The sequence below is a fragment of the Schistocerca nitens genome, chromosome 9, assembly GCF_023898315.1.
Source record: "Schistocerca nitens isolate TAMUIC-IGC-003100 chromosome 9, iqSchNite1.1, whole genome shotgun sequence".
Classification (NCBI taxonomy): Eukaryota; Metazoa; Arthropoda; class Insecta; order Orthoptera; family Acrididae; genus Schistocerca; species Schistocerca nitens.
The window spans coordinates 343,342,379-343,363,348 of record NC_064622.1 but is presented as its reverse complement, the minus strand read 5'-3'; the positions used below and the strand labels follow the sequence as shown (position 1 = coordinate 343,363,348).

Below are 20,970 nucleotides of genomic sequence, written 5' to 3'. Positions count from 1 at the left end.
TTCAACAGCTGACACCCATTCCATACCAAGAAGTCCCTACCGTACATCCTAGCCACCCATGGTCGTCACATCTGCAGTGACAAACAGTCCCTCTCAAAATATACTGAGGGTCTCACTGAGGCCTTCACTGACCGTAATTATCCTCCCAATCTTGTACAAAAACAGATCTCCCGTGCCTTATCTTTACAGTCTCCCACCACCTCTCAAAGTGCCACAGTCCTACCAAAGAGGAGCATTCCCCTCCTAACTCAGTACCATCCAGGACTGGAGCAACTGAAATACATTCTCAGCCAGGGTTTCAATTACCTCTCATTGTTCCATGAAATAAGAAATGTCCTGCCCAATATCCTCCCCACCCCTCCTACAGCAGTATTCCGCCATCCATCAAACCTTCACAATATACTCGTCCATCCTTACACAACCCCTGCTCCCAATCCCTTACCTCATGGCTCATACCCCTGTAAGAAACCCAGTTGCAAGACCTGTCCCATACATCCTCCTACCACCACCTACTCCGGTCTGATCACTAACATCACCTATCCCATCAAAGGCAGTGCTACCTGTGAAACCAGTCATGTGATTTACAAGCTAAACTGCAGCCACTGTGCTGCATTCTATGCAGGCATGACAACCAACAAGCTGTCTGTCCGCATGAATGGCTACCGACTAACTGTGGCCAAAAAACAAGTGGACCACCCTGTTGCTGAACATGTTGCCAAACATAATATCCCTCATCTCAATGACTGCTTCACAGCCTGTGCCATTTGGATCCTTCCCAACAACACCAGCTTTTCTGAATTGCGCATGTGCAAACTTTCCCTGCAATAAATCCTACGTTCCTGTAACCCTCCTGGTTTCAACCTTCGTTAGTCACTGTCCTCACCCATGCAGCCTCATCCCTGTTCCCATTCCAGCACTATACAGATGTCATTTCACTGCCACACTCAGTCTTTTAATTTCTTTTTATTTCTTTCCGTTCCACTACTTCCCCCTCCCCACCTTCTTCCTGCCCCCCACCTAAACTGCAACACTTCACTGTCCACCACCCCCACCATACTACCCCTCCCCACCCCAGCCTCCTCCTTACCCCACCCAGTCGCCACTCCCATCATGCACTGGTGCTGCTGCTTGCAGTGTGGTTTCAATTATCTGAGATTGCAGACGTGTGTGCAAGTTTGGTTTCCATGAGCTGGCATGTGTGTAGGTGTGTGTATTGCTAACAAAGGCCTTTATGGCTGAAAGCTATAACTGTGTGAATCTTTTTGTTGTGCCTATCACGACTCAGCATCTCTGCTATATGGTGAGTAGCAACTTTCCATCTCTAATATTGTAACATTAAAGAAAGGAAGTAAAGTTTTTCAGTGTTTATATGCCAGTCAAAATAGTGCCAAAGGGGTATGACAGCAAGGCATCAGGAGCTCTCAATCAGGAATTAAAAGTTACAGACTACTACTTTTAAACACTGGTCGTGAATGAAGATGACAACAAAATAAATTCATGGTGGTGGAACTGAATGTACCTGGTCATTTGCTATGTCATACTCATTACAGCCAATTTGGTTCACAACACAATCTAGTAATTGAAACAATTATATCAGAAAGTGGAGTTTGAGATGCCACTCTTAGCATTATCAGCCAGCTAAACAGTACATCTCATAACAGTCCACTCAGTGACATAGAGATTCTTTGCATTCTTGAGGGATCTGAAAGTGATCTTAGCAATCTTCTTGATGCTGATGGCATGGTTGAAGACAACACTTACAATTTATCTGATCCAGGCAAGAAGGCTTCTGTGATTTTGTTTTTTTGTTTTATACATATGTGCATGTCATGAAATAATATAATACAATATTTTTATTAATGTTTCTTTGCTATTATGTTACATACATGCTCATGTTCACTCATAATTTATTTATTATTTGTGAATCAAGTGTGTTTAATGAAAAAGTAACGTAAGCTGCTGCTGGGCCCGCAGAAACTGAGAGGCACTTGCAAGTAGCAAATGACAGAGGATGAAAATGGTCAAGAACAAGGTCAGTGCAGAAAAATGACTGGAACAAGAGGGATGATATTCAAAAAAGTATTTCAATTTATACTGGCCTTAATGCAAGTATACACATGGATACAAACGTGAACAGTAAAAGTGATCTGGAAGATTTATTTTACTATTTTATCGATGATGAGCTGGAACACCTCATGAAAGAGCAGACAAACCTGTACGAAGGGCAGAAAATACAAAGAAAACAACACCTTAATCAACTACAGCCAAACGGCACACTAGTGGTGGAAAACAGCCGCTCTGGACTACATTTGAAAATTTACTGCTATCATTTTAGATTTGAGTGTTAGCGAGCAACCATCAATTGCAGATCGTTGGAGCATAGCTCCAGTAGCATCATGCAGTTTCTGTCTGACCATAATGAGTAGAAATAGGTGTTTACTAATATGTTCCAACTTCCACATGAATGGTAAAAATTCATGTGAAAGCTAAAGGTGAACCAGGATTGATTCGCTATTTGAAACATGGCAGAATATGACAAAATATGTCACTGATGCAAGAGAGGATATAAAGGCAAATATAACCTCGCCATTAATGAAGGGATGCGTCCATTTCAGGGATGTCTTCGTTTCAAACAGTATATGCCACAGAAGGAACACAGATACTGAATAATATGTGCTTGTGGAAGTAGAATCAGAATGTATTTGATATTTTGATGCATCCTGTGGCAGGACAATGCTGTGATGAATGTAGTGCTAAGACTTCTTGATAACTTAGCAGTAGGGCCACACAATGTTAACTGATCAGTACTATACAAGTGTACAGCCATCGACAGCTCTTGAAAGAAAGTGCACTACTCTCACTGGTAGCATTAAAAAGTAAAGAAGAAGAATGCTGCCTGCCTCCTAAATCACTTGAACAGACAAACAGTTATCCACTGTGAAGGAAAGACAACAGACATGTATATGATAAGCACGACGTACAGAGGAGACATGCCCTCCCATACTGACAGAGGGGAAGGGGTGAATCAGACTAGTGGCAATCATTGATTACAATAAAAACAAGCTTGGTGTTGACTCCAGTGGCCAGAGAATGTCACATGGAATATTCAACCATTGCTCTTTGAAGTGGTGAACAAAGCCTTTGTTGCACCTAATTCTCACTGCTGTTTCAGATTAGTTTGTATTAAATACACAGTTCATGAAGAAGAAAATTAGTACCAGCCAATTCACTAGTTCTGTTTGCAAAGATCTGTCAATGATGTGTTACTCACACTCAACTTCCGCAAGTGCTACTGAGATTTCACAGGTGATTAGAAATCATTTCCTGTAAAAGAGTGAAGCACAGAATGCATATAGAGTGTGCTCAGGAAGAGAGAAGAAAGGAGTAGCCAAAAGGAAAGGTAAATCATTTCTGTGAGGTGTATGCAAAGTGGTGTTTTGTGTGCAACGACATTGCCAGCTCTACCACACAAAAAATAACTATGTCGAACATTAAGTTATTATCGTAATATATTCTTCCTTTTCACCGTATACATAGATTTAAATATGTACTTTCGCTCTTAAATTATAAATGAAATGCTAATATAAACCTTTATTCACCTGAGGAAGGCAGTCTTTATCTTGACCTCTGATGACCAGAGGTTTAGCAGAAGAAAAATATATTTTATGCTTATTTAAAAAAGCAACTGATGCACTTTATTTTTAAGTGTGAAAATTGGTTTCATTTTTTTTTTCCAGTGCAGAGAGTCAAATTAGAGATAAACTGCCCAGCACGAGGTGAAGGATATAACAGGCTGCTATTGGGATGAGTATGTTAAAATAAGTGACTAGCACTCAAAGTGTTAAATCTTCGCCGTCTTGCAGCATTGCTCAGCTGGTGGTTAGGACGGCATGAGTAAGTGTGTATTCTTGTTTGCTACTTCAAGAAATAAATACTCAGAAATCTGTCTTAATAATAACATGGGGAAGGCTCCAGGCAGAGTTGCATGTATATAAACTGTCACAGGTTAACGTATTCTGTTGCTTGAGGCTGGGTATCTCATTTATGAGGACACATTCATCTGCTACTTGTCAATGTCTTAAGTGAAAAGCTCAGTAAACATGGCAATTGTTAGTTCATGCACCCTGGAGACCTGAATGAGTCCACCAGACTTTCATTATTCTTTAAGCAGGGCGTCCCTAAGAGCTGACATGGTTATTCACCTGGACCAAGGTTTCTGCTGCTACTACACAAACCATTCATCAGCTGAATATGTTGATGGAATTGTTAAAATTTCCCTAATGTTGGGATGTGGTCACTGAGAAGCAGCAAGGTTATCTCTCTACAGCCCTTCAGTACAAAGCTAAGAAAAACACAAAACATGGAAATAAATAAATAAAATGAGTGCATCATTTATGAATGACCTTAGTATCAAAATTTTTAGTACAAGGGAATGAGGGAAAAATACTTTCCATTTCATAGACAAATGTAAGGAGAAGTGCTAGAAGAAAAAGAATCATCATGGAGAAAGGAAATAAAAATGGAAATGAGTAAATGGAAGAGGAAGAGCAAGAGGAGGAGGAGGAGGAGGAGGAGGAGGAGACAGTGGTAGAAACTGTAGAATGTAAAAAGTAATGAATAATACTCAAAGTAAAACTGAAAAGATAATTTTCTGAACTAAACCACAGAGAAACAATTATTTTTGAAAGGAGACAAAAAACTGAAGTACAATGGAGATTAAATTTGTGTGCCACCTCATCTTTCTCTGTTTCTACTTTCATTTATTCTATATAATTCTCATTTTTATATGCCTCTCTCATTCTTACTAACCATGATGCCAATTTATATTTACTTTAAATTTGGTATTTTGTGTGATTTTTGCTTGAAACCATCATCATTCTGACCTGCACTTTTTCTTGTGATTTTTCTGGCAACTTCTCCATCTATGCCACCTAGCCTGCTTATGGATATTCATAGTTCTTCGGTTGTGGTACTTTCCCTGTAATCATAACCATATCTCATTTGCCCCCTGCCTCACCTCACTGTCACTTGAAATCTCCTGTTTCTTCCATATGTCTACCAGTTTCCAATGATTATAAAAGTTATGCTATTGCATTAGATGACAGGAATCACATAAAAAGTGAAAAAAGGAAAAGTGGCAGCAGGGTCTTGCAGCTCTGGAGGTGGGCAGAGCTCAGTAGTGAAGTAGGCATTCTCCATAGTCCTTGTTCACTATCCACAGTAATTTTTATTACTCTTTATTAACATTAGCTTTAACATGAATCAGAGTGCAAAATTATTTCATAGCTAATACATTCTGCATTTTAAAGATGTGATTAATGAAGAAGCATGTGCACAGAATACAGCCTCTCAGTTATTTAAATTAATCTTCCACGAGACAATATGAATATGACTAAGCTAGCTCCATATACAGATCCATAATTGTTATACGTGAAAAACTTGAATTATATGCACAAAACACATCTGCTAGAAAATCCCACTGCAGAGATGGAAATAAACTCATTGCAAGTAAATAAAACAATATTTTAGAGGAACAGAAAATCCAGCCTGCATAATATACAACTTAACACACCTATCACACAGATAGCAGCATTGCAATAACCATTTGTAGGATACTACAGAGACACCAAGGAGAAATTTGGAATGGAATTATAGTTCACAGAGAAGAAATTAAAACTGAGATATGACTATAACATTGTAGTTTTATCAAATTCACAACAGACCTAGATCAGTTGAAAAAATGGATAGTGTTTTGAAAAGAGGTTATAAGATGAATATCAACAAGAGTAAAACAAATATAACTGAATGTAGTCAAATTAATACAAATGATGTTGAGGGAATCAGATTAGGAAATGAAAAATTAAGAGTAACAGACGAGTTTCAATATTTGGGCAGAAAAGTAATTAATGATAGCCAAAGTAGAGAGGATGTAAAATGCAAACTGATAATAGCAAGAAAAGCATATCTGAAAAATAGAAATTTGTTAATGTTCAATATAAATTTAAGCATTAGAAATTCTTATTTGAAGATAGATTTCTGGAGTACAGCTCTGTACGTAAACAGAAAGTAAATGATAAACACTTTAGATGAGAAGCGAATAGAAGTTTACGAGATGTGTTTCTACAGAAGAATGCTAAAGACTAGATGGTTGGATAGTGTAACTAAGGAAGACATACAGAACTGAAGAGAAAAGGAATTTGGTTAATAAAAGTGGTCAGCTGATAGGACACACCCTAAGGGATACAGAAATTCCCAATTTGGTAATGAAATGTACAAGGTAAAAATTGTAGAGGGAGACCAAGCAAGTTCTATATGCAAACCCACAATTGTTCATACAAAGAATTTGAATTACATAAATAACCGCTGCAAAACACTACTGCAGATACGAAAAGAAACTGCAGTAATGATTCAAACCAATGTAACCAAATAAAGCTATAATTTAGAACATTAAGAAAATCCTGAATAATGTTGTCAGTTACGAATGATCGAAAGCACAATATAAAAATTAACTCCAACCATACAGATAGTAGTAATAACCAACTGTAAAACACACACACACACAAACACACACATGGACATTTCTCAAATTTTTAAGCTTGAAAAGCAAACAAACTACGAGGTGTGGCTAGAAAAAAACCGGACTAGTACTGGTGAAACAATAAAATGAATGCAATAAGGCTGAAAGTCGCGTGGCCTGTCACGTGACTCTCGCTCCGCCTACTGCTCGAGTTTCATCTGCCTCCTGCACTCAGTCTGCCCGTGGCGTCTGTTTTAAGTAGTTGACGTTTTGTCTGTGCGTCGGAAAATGTTGAGTGTACAGAAAGAACAGCGTGTTAACATCAAATTTTGTTTCAAACTAGGAAAATCTGCAAGTGAAACGTTTGTAATGTTACAACAAGTGTACGGCGATGATTGTTTATCGCGAACACAAGTGTTTGAGTGGTTTAAACGATTTAAAGATGGCCGCGAAGACACCAGTGATTACACTCGCACTGGCAGACCATTGTCAGCAAAAACTGATGCAAACATTGAAAAAATCGGTAAACTTGTTCGACAAGATCGCCGTTTAACAATCAGAGCAGTGTCTGAGTTAACAGGAGTTGACAAGGAAAGTGTCGAACAAGTTTACCGATTTTTTCAATGTTTGCATCAGTTTTTGCTGACAATGGTCTGCCAGTGCGAGTGTCATCACTGGTGTCTTTGCGGCCATCTTTAAATCGTTTAAACCACTCAAACACTTGTGTTCGCGATAAACAATCATCGCCGTACACTTGTTGTAACATTACAAACGTTTCACTTGCAGATTTTCCTAGTTTGAAACAAAATTTGATGTTAACACGCTGTTCTTTCTGTACACTCAACATTTTCCGACGCACAGACAAAACGTCAACTACTTAAAACAGACGCCACGGGCAGACTGAGTGCAGGAGGCAGATGAAACTCGAGCAGTAGGCGGAGCGAGAGTCACGTGACAGGCCACGCGACTTTCAGCCTTATTGCATTCGTTTTATTGTTTCACCAGTACTAGTCCGGTTTTTTTCTAGCCACACCTCGTATGTATTGTTCCACTAATATTTCTTTATTATTAACCAAACCAGTTTTCTACTTGCAAAGTCATCATGAGATAGTTAACCGCACCTGCTGCCTAATTAAACAGTTTCTATTACCTGGCATTTTCCCCTTTAAATCAGAACTTAATTAGCTTAAATATTATTTCTCAGTTATAGATTGTCAAATGAGACCTCACCTAGGAACGTTTGTTGCTGGTTGCAGTCACCCTCAGCAATATTTTCTTGGAAGTTTCAAAATGTATGTAATAATTGTCTTTTCCACAATTTGATTCTTAAGAATTATATAAAAGTCCCTAATGCAACTCTCTTTGCTGGCTTAACATCAGATGGGTTGACTGTCTCATTCTGCCACCACTTAACTTTTTCCCCCCTGAAGAAACTGAATTAACTGATCACATTCAGTTTTTTCATCCTACACCATGACCCCTTCCTCCTCTCATCAATTGGCCTTTCTACCCCTAATGTCTGGGAGCTCACTTAACAGTGTCTACACCCTCCCCCTCACCACCACCACACCTGTGAAATTATACTTTTAACAATGTTATAAAAAGGATAGTTGCTACTCACCATATGGTGGAGATGCCGAGTCGCAGATAGGCACAACAAAAAGACTGCCAGGAAGTGAGCTTCCAGCCAACAAGGGCTTCTTTGGAAACACACACACACACACACACACACACACACACACACACACACACACACACAAAACTCTCATACACACGACCACAGTCTCTGGCTGCTAAGGTCAAACTGAAAGCAGCAGTGGCATGATGGGAGAAGCAACAGGCTGGTGGTGGTAAGGAGGAGGGAGGGCCACGGATAGCAAGGCAGGGGCTGGGGACAGTAAAGTGCTGCTAATGAGAGCATACAGGGCTGAGGTCGGAGAGAATAGGGTAGCTAGGTGCAGTCGGGAGGTTAGACTGCAACTAGCTGCCCTAACCTTTCCCCACCTCGTTCTTTTATGCCTGTATGCTCCTACTGGCAGCAATCCCAGTCTCCTCCTTACCACCTCCCCCCCCCCCCCTCCTCCCACCAGGTTGCTTCTCCCATAAAGCGCTGTTTTAGTCGCAGTCTGGTCTCAGTGGCCAGAGACTGTGGTTGTGTGTGTGTGTGTGTGTGTGTGTGTGTGTGTGTGTGTGTGTATTTCCAATGCAGGCCTTGTTGGCCAAAAGCTTACTTTCTGACAGTCTTTTTGTTGTGCCTGTGACTCATCATCTCCATTATATGATTAGTAGCAACTATCCTTTTCAGACATTACTACATTCCACCCTGAATTTTCATTGTTTGAAATTAAACTTTTAGGTGGAGCAAAACTGAATTATTGAAAGAATATTATTTTTGTCATATATATACAGGCCACTGACCATGGTGAGATGAGGTGATGTGCATGCCTCAATGATACAGTAGCCTTTAGCACATCTGTACCCACATACATGTGGTTCCTGAAGATGGCAAAGCCATTCATAGCTGTATGGGACGGGGGAGGACGATGGATGGGGGGGGAGGGGGGGTGGAGGGGGGGGCGGCAACAGCCAGGACGACTGACTGATCTGGCATTGTAGCATTAGCCACCACGGTCTTGCTATGCTCGTACTGCGAATGGCTGAAAGCAAGGGGAAACTACGGCCATTACATTTTCTGAGGGCATGCAGCTCTATGGTACTGTTAAATGAACAGGACTTCTTGTCACATGAGTACAGGGTTACAAATCCAAAATCAAACACAGGTAAGGCAAGAGGGGGTCTAAAAATGAATACGAAAATAGGAATATGCATAAGCTACTATGAACAACACAGTTAACACATTCACAGCCAAGACAGACAAAAAGCCAACACCCACCACAACACTACAATTTTATATGCTAACTACATCTGTAGATGATAAAGAAATTGAAAGCAACTGTAAAGAGATAAAAGAAATTATTCAGATAGTTAGGGAGATGAAAAATTAACAGCGATGGAATTTGGCAGTAGGGAAAAGACGAGGAGGAAAAATAGTAAGAAAACATGGACTGGATGAATGATGCCATCTGATAAAATTTTGCAAAGAGCATAATTTAATCATCACTAGCAACTGGTTTAAGAATCACAGAAGGTTTTATATCTGATCTGGGGACGCAGCCAAGTTTCAAATAGATTACATAATGCTAAAACATAGATTTAAAAAAACAGATTTTAGACTAAAACAACATTTTCAGCAGCACATGTGGACTCTTTACCATAATGTTTTGGTTATGACTACATATTAAAACTGAGAACATTACAAAATGTACACAATTAAGGATGTGGGATCTGGGTACATTGAGAGAACCAGACATTGTCGAGAGTTTCAAAGAGATCATTGGAGAACAATTGACTGAAACAAGGGAAGAAATGCAATGAAATACGAATGGGTAGCTTTGAGGGATGAAATCGTAAAGCCGGCACAGGTTCAACTTGCAGGAAAGAAAATGCTTTGTAGAAATCCTTAGATAACTTACAAGATAATGAACGTAACTGATGAAAGGAAAAAATATAAAAAGAAAACTGATGAACTACAAAACTGCAAATCAGGAATGGCTAAACAAGAAATTCAAGGATGCACAAGCACACACAACTCGTGGAAAGATAGATCCTGCATATACGAAAATTAAGGAAATTTCTGGAGAAAAGACATGAAGCTGTATGAATATCAGATGGCAAACCAGTACTAAGCAAAGAAGGGAAAGCTGAAAGGGGGAAGGAATATATAGAAGGGCTATACAGGAGAAACATACTTGAGGACAATGAAGTACAAAGAGAGGAGGAAGTATATAAAGATGAGTAGGGAGATTTGATACTGCGAGGAGAATCTGACGGCATTGAAAGTCCTAAGTCAAAAGAAGGCCCCTGGAGTAGACAATTTTCCCTGAGAGTTATTGAGGCCCTTGGGAGAGCAAGTCATGACAACAGCATTCCGCCTGGTGTGCAAGATATATGAGTCAGGTGAAATACTCTCAGACTTAAAGACGAATGCAATAATTACAATTCTATGGAAGGCAGGCACTTTTGTAGATTCTCTTTGAAATTCTGATGATGGCAGGTACAAAACACAGGAAGCCAAAGGTTATTTATAACTTGTAGCTGCTATCTGGTTTCTATACAAGAGTTGAAAGACGTGAAAATAAGCAGTAGTTCAGAAGGGAGTAAGACAGGCTTGTAGCCTATCCCAAATATTATTACTTCTGTACTTTGAGCAAGCTGTAAAAGAAACCACGAACAAATTCTGAGAGGAAATTAAAGTGCAGGAAGAAAAATTAAAATTTTAAAAGTTTGTCAATGACACTTTAATTCTGTCAAAGATAGCAAAGGACTTGAATGAGCATTTGAATGGAATGGACAGTGACTTGAAAAGGGTTTACAAATTGATTATCAACAAAAGAACAACAAAGGTATTGGAATGTAGTCAAATTATATCAGGTGATGCTGGAAAAATCAGATTAGGAAATGACACACTAATAGTAGTAGACAAGTTTGGCTATTTGGGCAACAAAATAACTGACGATCGCCGAAAGCGAGGAAATCAAGTGCAGACTGACTTTAACACAAAAAGCATTTCTGAAAAAGAGGGTTTGCTAACATTTAGAATAAATTTAAGTATTAGGAAGACTTTTCTGTATGTATTTGTCTGGAGTATAGCATTATACGGAATTGAAATGTGGACAATATACAGTACAGACAGGAAGAGAACACAGGGTTCTGACATGTTATGCTACAGAAGAATGCTGAGTATTTGATACACAGGTCAGGTAACTAATGATAGGTACTGAATCAAACTGGGGGAAAAAAGAAGTTCATGAGAACTTGACTAAAAGAAGGGATTGGCCGATAGGACACATCCTAAGGCGGGAGGGAATTATGAGGCAATAGAGAAAAGTGTGGGAGAAAACTGTAGTGGGAGACCAAGGGATGAATACAGGAAGCAGATTCAAATGGATGCAGATAGCAGCTGTTACTTGGAGAAGAGGGGGCTGGCACCCACCGATTAGTGTGGACAGCAGCATCAAACCAGTCTTGGGATAGAAGACTCCAAGAGCACCACAGTACAGGACACAAAAGTAACTCTAGTCTTCCTACCAGCTGATTGAAAGTTTCTTGAATTACCTGAATGAACTTCAATAGCAACAAAGTTGTATTAATTTTTTTATTATGTGCCTCCAGGTAGATGATTAGATGTAAATCATAAATACCAGATTATAAGATGAATAAATTACTATTCACAAAGTTCAAGTATTCCTGCTAATACAGGTTTTCCACTTCCTTAACCAATTACAGCTACTTGTGCTATCATTTTTTTCTGAATTATATGACAACCCAGCTGGATCATCATGAGAACCAGGATGTCACCTAAGAAATATCTACTTGGATAAAATTAGCTGAATATCACCTGAAATATTCCTGTTATGTCTAACAGGTGTTCCTGCAACAAGTAGTGTGTTTAATGAGCAGCCTGCAATATACATCTGTGGAAAATATGTGCTAGAAACTGCTAAATGGAGAGCACAGGTTTTAACACTTTTACAGTTAGCTTCCAAGAAAATTTTATAATAATGTGATTTTTCTGAAAACACGATTTACATTTCAATTTCACCTTGGTGTGTGTGTGTGTGTGTGTGTGAATGTGTGTGTGTGTGTGAATGTGTGTGTGTGTGTGTGTGTGTGTTTGAGAGAGAGAGAGAGAGAGAGAGAGAGAGAGAGAGAGAGAGAGAGAGGAGGGGGAGGGGGAGAGGTGAAGGGTGTAAAAAATTTTCCCCTTCTCTTCATCAAATGTTTCCTCCTCTGCAGAATAATAACAGCCAAAGGATTCAGTTCATTATTTAGGGAGAATTATGTGAAAAATTTACTGGGGAGATTTATGTGAGAATCTTATTGGAATATAGCAGATAATTGCTGTATTCCTCCAATGTGCTGTTCTTGTGATCTGCTTCTTCCCCCTGTTTCAACCAATGGTTATAAAAACTTGAAAAATTCAATTATACAATCTTCAGACTACACCCTATCAATCATCACACAGGAACTGATATGCAGTAACTTTCACCTTTTCTATGGTGTAATTTTTGGACTAGAATGTGACAAGCATTGTGATATTGTTGTTTATTATGTTTAATCAGAATGTGAGGATTCTTTATATGAACTACTACAAATTAAAACTGAGTGGAAAAATATGATAAAGAAATAATTTTCTCATATGAAACATGCAGGAGAAAAATTAAGATGCATGTGAAGGGTACTGGATAAAATTGCACTTGAAATAAGTTGCATGTAAAATTATAAAAACCATATTATTAAATTCATGACTTAACACACCAAAATTTTTCTGTGCAGGCACAGAGATACACATGCACATGAAAACACACACCCATCTGGTGTGTGTATACATTTATATTATGGAGATTGTGTGTGCAATGGATTGCAGAGAAATAGTAACCATATCTGGAGAAAGCTTCTTTTTTGCAGTATCGGAAAAGTTGTACATACCGAGTGTTGAAAGTTATCCAAAAAGGTGAATTCTTCCACATATGAGTCTCACACAACCTTATCAGCCACTAAACACAAGACAGGAAAATAATTATAATAATTAAAAAGCTAAAATACTGATATCAGGTTCCTTCATCAGATGCAGCTATCACTGGAAATAAAGCATACCAGCATCTGTTATAACTAGGAATTTATGGGCAGTTTTCAAATATGTAGTAGCACTATTGAAGCACTCAACATAGTGGGACTAAAAATCCCCATTTTCATCTTCAGAATCAGGTTCACTGACAATGACAGAAGAGTCAAGGGGCACGAGTCCCCCAAAGGCATCACCGAGAGCTACGAGATTGCTGAGGCCACGAAAACCTCCTGCTGAAACAACAGGTCCTCCGACCAGCGGACTGGCTTCACGAGGAGCGTGAGGGCCTCTCAGAGCAGGTCTACAGTGTCGAATGCGGCCCGTCAGCCTCTCCCCCCTGGTTTCATTTACTAAAGCTGAAGAGGCAGACACAACACTTCGTAATCTGTACGCACCGTGCAATGACGTTGCCAGAGTCGTGGTTGTACCACCACTCCCTCTGATGGCACTGGCTCCAGAAGGTGAAGTCACTAGATTTTGTGTAGAACCCAATGCGTCATTTGCGACACTTCCTGTCTGGCTAGCACCATTCTGAAATAGCAAAGAAAATGTACTGATTATTGAAAAACAAAGTACTTTTACAACACTGAGTGTCAAGCATTTATTTGCATTTATTTCCTGCACAGTGCTGGTTTTTATTGTCTGCAGTAAGAGGTGATTATCCTTGCAATATTTTGACACAAAATAAGAAAAAAAGAAATATTATCACTTTCTTATGCAAGAATTGAATCGAATCCTGTCTCTATTCAAAATATATAATCGATAAACAATAATAAGAATGTAAGATTTACTGGGGTAGTCAGTTTATCTCTAGAGAGCTCTTAAGTCTAGTTTATGGGAAAACTACTCATCTGGCACATATCCACAAGATAGGTCTCAGTCAAGATGACTCAAGAAGACTGCTTACATAGAAAATCAATTAGATAATTATGATAGAGCATGCCAGGCTTATAATATTCTCTCAAAAGAGCGACATTTACTTGTTAACTCATCAATCTTAGGTCTGCCATTGTTCCTCATATATATAAATTATCTTCTGTCCGAAGTACAACAAGCAGATTTTTTTTTTTTTTTTTTTTTTTTTTTTTTTTTTTTTGTGGATGACACTAGTATTGGAATCAATTCAAGCATACATACAGCAACAGACAGAATGGTACACAATATTCTTAACAGTGTCATTGGTTTCTGTGAATGGTCTCATTCTCAATTTTAAAATGACACAACATACTCAGTCCTGCACATCTAGAGTTACTATACAAATGATAAGTGTAACTAATAAATATAGTGGGAACTTCAATTTTTTTTAAATCATCAATGTTGATGAGAATATAAACTGGAAATAGCACATTTTGGAACTCCTAAAAGACCTTAATTCAGCCACATTTGCACTTAGAATCACTGCAAATCTTGGGGACAGACAAATCACTAGGTTATTTTGCATATTTTCATTCAATAATGTCACATGGAATAATGTTCTGGGGTAACTCATCTACGAAAGAAAGTCTTCACTGTTAAAAAAGTGCTGAAAGAACAATATGTGGTGTTCACCCAAGATCATCTTGTAGACATCTGTTTAAGGAGCTGGGAACTTTGACTACCACTTCACAGTATATTTATTCCCTCACAAAATAGTTGTAAATAATCCACTGCAATTCAAAAGAACAATGATGTACACAATTACAATATCAAAAGGAAAACTGAAATTCATTACTCCAAATTAATGCTGTTTTTAGCACAAAAAGGGGTACACAGAGCTGCAACAATAAGTGATCACTTCCTCAGTGATACAAAATGTTTGGTGGAGAGCAAAGGAAAATTCAAAAACAAACCAAAAAAGTCTCTCTCTGATAACCCCTCCTATTCCACAGAAGAATTTCTATTATTGTAATATGTAAAAGGGGTTGGGCAGGAATTACTAATCCACATCTGCATGTTCAATAATAATAATAATAATAATAATAATAATAATAATAACAAAAATGTTTATAAATGATCAACATCTGGTCATGTTTACACATTAATCTGCAATGTAAGTGTGAAATGACTCATTCCGCATCATTATGATTTATGATACAAATGATCCATGGAACATGAATGCAACTAACTAATTGTGTCCTGAAGAAGGCTTTATAATTGTGAAACCTGTGATAAAAAATGTGTATTGTGATTGAAATATTAACAAGATGTTGGTGTGCATCTTATCTCGTGGAGATTCTGATGAAATAAAACCCACTTAATATTTTTTATAAATTCAGCAATATTTTGTTATGAGTGCAGCACTCAGTATGTTACACTACAAAGACTGAATCTGTCATCAATACATTTTATTGTAACATATACATCCACATCCATACTCTGCATGGCAGAGGATACCCTTTATCACAGCTAGTTATTTCCTCTCTTGTTCCTTTTGCAAATGGAATGCGGGCACAGCAACTGTCTATATGCCTCCGCATGAGTCCTAATTTCTCTTATCTTGTCTTTGGGGTCCTCACATGAAATGTACACAGGTAGCAGCAGAATCATTCTGCAGTCAGCCACAAATGTTGGTCTCTAAATTTCCTCAATGGTGTTTTACAAAAAGAGTGTCGCCTTCCCTCCAGAAATTCCTACTAGAGTTCATGAAGCATCTCTTAATACTCATGTGTTGACTGAACCTACCAATAACTAAAGCATCAGCATGTCTCTGAAATGATTCGATGTCTTCCTTCAATCCGACCTGCGGGGATTCCAAACACTTGAGCAGCACTTAAGAATGGGCCACACTGTGTTCCATACGTGGTTTCCTTTATAGATGAATGACACTTTCCTACGATTCTCCCACTAAACCAAAGTCAACCATTTTCCTTCTCTATTACCGAACTTAAATTAACAAAAATAACTGCTCCCCATGAAATGCCAGATGTAAATTCATCATCTTTCTACAAGATCTTGTGGGGAGCGATTATTATTCTTAATTTATGGTCAATTTTGAGCTTGATGTTCTGCACTTGTACGTCAATGACATGAACTCAATCACTTGAAAATGGCATACAAGGCCAAAACCTGGGTCGTAATTAAATAAACAATACAGTCAAATGGTGAGTTGTTCATTTAAAAATCATTGTATGACTGTTGCTCAGCAACACCAAAAACTATTTACACCATTAGTACTATACTCTAACATCAGAGGATTTTTTTCTCCTATTCACCTGCATTAACTTACATTTTTTTCTACATTTAGAGCAAACTGCTGTTAATCACACTAACTTGAAATATTGTCTAAGTCAGTTTGTATCTTTTTACAGTCATTCAATGACGACACCTTCCAATATAGCACAGCATCCGCAGAAAACAGCCCAGATTGCTGCTCACCCTGTCCATCAGATCATTTATGTATGTAGATAATAAGGGCAGTCCTTATCACACTTCCATGTGGCACCCTTGACGATATTCTTGCCTCTGATGAACACTCGTTGTCAAGGATAACATACTGCACTCTAATACATAAAACATCTTCAAGCCACTCACATATCTAGGAACCTATTCTGTATGTTTGTACCTTGGTAACCAGTCTGCAGTGAGGCACCACATCAAACACTTTCCGGAAATCTAGGAATATGGAATCTACCTGCTGCCATTCATCCAAGATGTTAGACAAGAAAAGAGCGATTTAAGTAGGAGCAATACTTTTTAATCCCGTTCCTCTATCCTTCTTATATACAGACCTCAATTGCATTTTCTTCCAGTTGCTTGGGACTTTGCACTGAGTGAGAGATTTATGATAAATATAAGTTAAATGAGGAGCCAATATCAAAGAGTACTCACTTTAAGAACAAACTGGTATTCCATCTGGACCTGGAGACTTGTGTGTTTTTAACTCTTTCAACTGCTTCTCAATGCCAGGGATGTCTATTTCTATGACCTACATACAGGAGTCTGTATGACAGTAAAATGATGGCAAGCCTGTACAATCCTCCTGTATGAATGATTTTGTGAATGTGAAATTTAAAATATCCACTTTCCTTTTGTCATCTCTATTGCCACACCAGACAAATCACTACATCACTGGATCGAAGCCTTTAACCTGCTTAATGATTTTATGCAGGACCAGAATTTTCTTGGGTTCTCAGCAAGATCTGTCCCTAATGTATGACAGTGGAAACTGTATGTTTTGTGCACTGATCTATTTATGGACCCCAAGTGTCTACTGAAGTTTGCCTATCAACACTTCTGTATTCTTTTCTGGACCAAAAGTGCAACAATCTCTGCCAGATAGTGTATTGCTCTACAGCATATTAGGTTTAAGTTCAAACACTTGTTCTGTGTCCTATTGTTTCCTGAAAAAAAAAATCATGGTTTACATTCCCAGAATTAACATTTACAATTTTTTTTTAATTGTTCCCGTCTAATTTCCTATGTACACAATGTTAATTTGCACCCGATTTTGGGTCAACATATTTATAATTTTCCCGCGATTTATTATGAAAAAATGAATTTATTATGAAATTATGAATTTATTATGAAAAAATGTTCGTGGAGAAGAAAATGATGCTGGCATACTTTTGTCCATCCAGAAGTGTTTACAAATGTTACATGGATAAGTTCTTGACACCAGCGCATTCTATTCAACGGATCTGAACCACAGACATGTAAAATTTGGAACAATTTGTGCCTTGAAACTTCCTGGCAGATTAAAACTGTGTGCCCGACCGAGACTCGAACTCGGGACCTTTGCCTTTCGCGGGCAAGTGCTCTACCAACTGAGCTACCGAAGCACGACCCACGCCCGGTACTCACAGCTTTACTTCTGCCAGTACCTCGTCTCCTACCTTCCAAACTTTACAGAAGCTCTCCTGCGAACCATGCAGAACTAGCACTCCTGAAAGAAAGGATATTGCGGAGACATGGCTTAGCCACAGCCTGGGGGATGTTTCCAGAATGAGATTTTCACTCTGCAGCGGAGTGTGCGCTGATATGAAACTTCCTGGCAGATTAAAACTGTGTGCCCGACCGAGACTCGAACTCGGGACCCGAGTTCGAGTCTCGGTCGGGCACACAGTTTTAATCTGCCAGGAAGTTTCATATCAGCGCACACTCCGCTGCAGAGTGAAAATCTCATTCTGGAATTTGTGCCTTATCTCCTGCCGCTGCCAAGCCCTACTTAGCGTGGTGGCTGAGGGAGTTTTGTTTGAATAAAGACATTGTGACCAATCGCATCCATTTCCAACTGTCTATACTGCACAAAAGCAGTTTCGTGATTGTTGCCATCATTGTCACAACTTTGTCTAACCAAACCATATGCAGTGTAATTCGGTGTTTGGCCACTTGTAGCGCTAGTTGACAACATCATTAGCTTTGCGTTGCTCAAATACTTTCAGTTTAAACACAGTGGCAGTTACATATTTTTTTCATGCTGAGCAAAACATATTCCAAGAATTTATTCTTTTTGTCAAGTGTAGTATTTACATATGTATTTTTTGTGATGTTACACAGACAAACAATGTGAGTGATAGTTTGCATGTGTGTGGTTTTCCACATAAGTGAGGAGGCACAGTACCTGATAATCTTAAAAAGATGACTACAGTGCAAGAGATACAGAAAGACACATATTCAAACAGCACATAAAACATTCATGTACACATTTACACTTGACAATGAGGAAAAATTCTCGAAACGCATTGTGCTAAACATGAAAAATATGTAACTAGTGCAGTACTTCATTATTTAAATAATGAATGATAGCTGCAGACTTTCAAAAATGTTAATTATGGCGTATGAAATTGAGTCAAACATTCCTACTTCCCAGACAGTTATCAGTTCCAGTTACATCAGAAGTTTATTAGATAATAAACCTTTATTAGATGGTAAACAAGTCTTTTAATGTCTGTTATGTATATATATCACAGATAAAGTGCATAAATCAAAGGGGTATCCTATACATAACTTTTATGGCTTAAAATGTTATTTCCCACATTCTACATTTACCCGCATTTTACACAATTTTTTTGAAGTTCCTTGAGAAGTGTAAAAGCGAGGTTTTACTGTATAACATATCATACCATACTGGAAGATAGCAGGTAAGAGTAACCTATAGCATCTTTTAATGTACTCCAGAAAATTAAATTATCAAATTTTGTATCTGATAATTCAGACTGGCTGGTGATTTGTGAATACCAATGAGGGACACACATAGTCAGAAAATGATTACTGTTGATGAAACACACCAACAATGATGCTAACAATATCTATCAAGACTTTACAGTACGAATGTCACCTGTCTTGTCATACAATCTTCTGATAAATTCTGTCTCAAACAAAGTGTGCTTATGTCACAAATGTGAGCAGTAAAATTACTATGTGTTAGTTCACAACTAAATATTATATAAAAGCCTCTGAGAGGTCTCAGCAAGTTATATCCCAGCGAACATGGCCTTTATATTATTTGCATGCTTTTATACACATAAAAAGCTTAAATGGCACCTGACAGCTATGCAGAAACTGCAAGAGTTTCAGATAAACAATAATACGAAGATCCAGAATATATACATCTATATTTATACTCTGCAACCCACTGTGAAATGCGAGATAGTGGATACTTCCAATTGTATCAGTTACGAGGGTTACTTCCTCTTCCATTCACATATGGAAAGAATGATGCTTAACATCTTTGTGTGCAATATATAACCAGTCCAAACTTGTCTTTGCAATCCCTTTGGGGGCAACACATTGAAGATATTAGTATATTCCTAGATTCCTCACTTAAAGCTGGTAATTTTCACTCGATTGACTGCATCTATCTTTCAATGACTGCTAATTCAGTTTATCCAGAATCCCCATGACTCTCTTCCATGGGTCAAACAAACCTGTGACCATTCATGCTGCCCTTCTAGACATATGCTCAATATCACTTGTTAGTTCTATTTAGTACGGGACCCACACACTTGAGCATTATTCTAAATGTTGAATTAAACTGAACTATGCATAAATGTCTTGACAAGGATGTGTAAATACAATGAAAATTTGGTAAAAGAAATAAATGGGAACACTATTAGAATTTTAAAAAATAGAAATAATGTTGGATAGAAACTACATTTCATTAGTTAAGTTGGCAGATGGCTCAGTAACTAACACCAGAAAGAAAACTGAACAAACATTCCCAGGTTTCTTCACTGTTGGTATTGTTCAAGAAATGAATCAGAAACAATTAGCAACAAATTTCATGATGTAGTACTAGAGAAATATGTAAAGCCACTTGAGGTACGAAGAAAGGAAAGATGGTGGGAGATGATGGTGCTTCAACAGAAAGATTAAAGCTAGAGGTACACATACAAAGGCAACTTGCAAAATTAGTTTTGAGAGAAGACAATTCCACAAAACTGCAATATTTTATAGTTATTCCACTTCACAGATAAAGGTACAGACAAAAATGGAAGAAATAATCAGCCTCCTCTCCATAATGTACAAAATAGTCACTGAAACTGTCATCAATTACACAAAAAAAAAAACATTAGACTTTCAGCAGGCAAATGAATGAGTCGCCTCTAGAAGTGGATGAACCATATGCAAGTAATGAAAGAAAGTACAGAGCATAGCTATGAGTATGGATTACCATTTTGTCTGGGATTAATAGATTTTGAGAAAGCTATTGACTCAGTTTCAATAAAACCACTGGTAAACATAGAGAAACAAGTATACTGAAGAATATAGATGTCACTGCTACAGATTCCATTATACTCCATTATGATACAGAAAAATTCAAAACTGAAAGAGGAGTCAGGCAAGG

The 20,970-nt window shown here is 38.1% G+C and overlaps 1 protein-coding gene across 3 annotated transcripts in view; it reads right to left on the bottom strand.

Annotated features, from left to right (window-relative positions):
• LOC126203827 (palmitoyltransferase app-like) overlaps positions 1 to 20,970 on the bottom strand; it is a 395,567-nt gene that overhangs the window by 265,798 nt on the left and 108,799 nt on the right. For all 3 annotated transcript variants that reach the window (XR_007540386.1, XM_049938196.1, XM_049938197.1), the window contains exon 8: positions 13,601 to 13,736. Coding sequence is in view for 2 of the 3 variants with exons in the window: in XM_049938196.1 (XP_049794153.1) it covers positions 13,601 to 13,736 (136 nt within the window). In the remaining variant the exon portion in view is untranslated. The remainder of the gene's footprint in view (positions 1 to 13,600; positions 13,737 to 20,970) is intronic.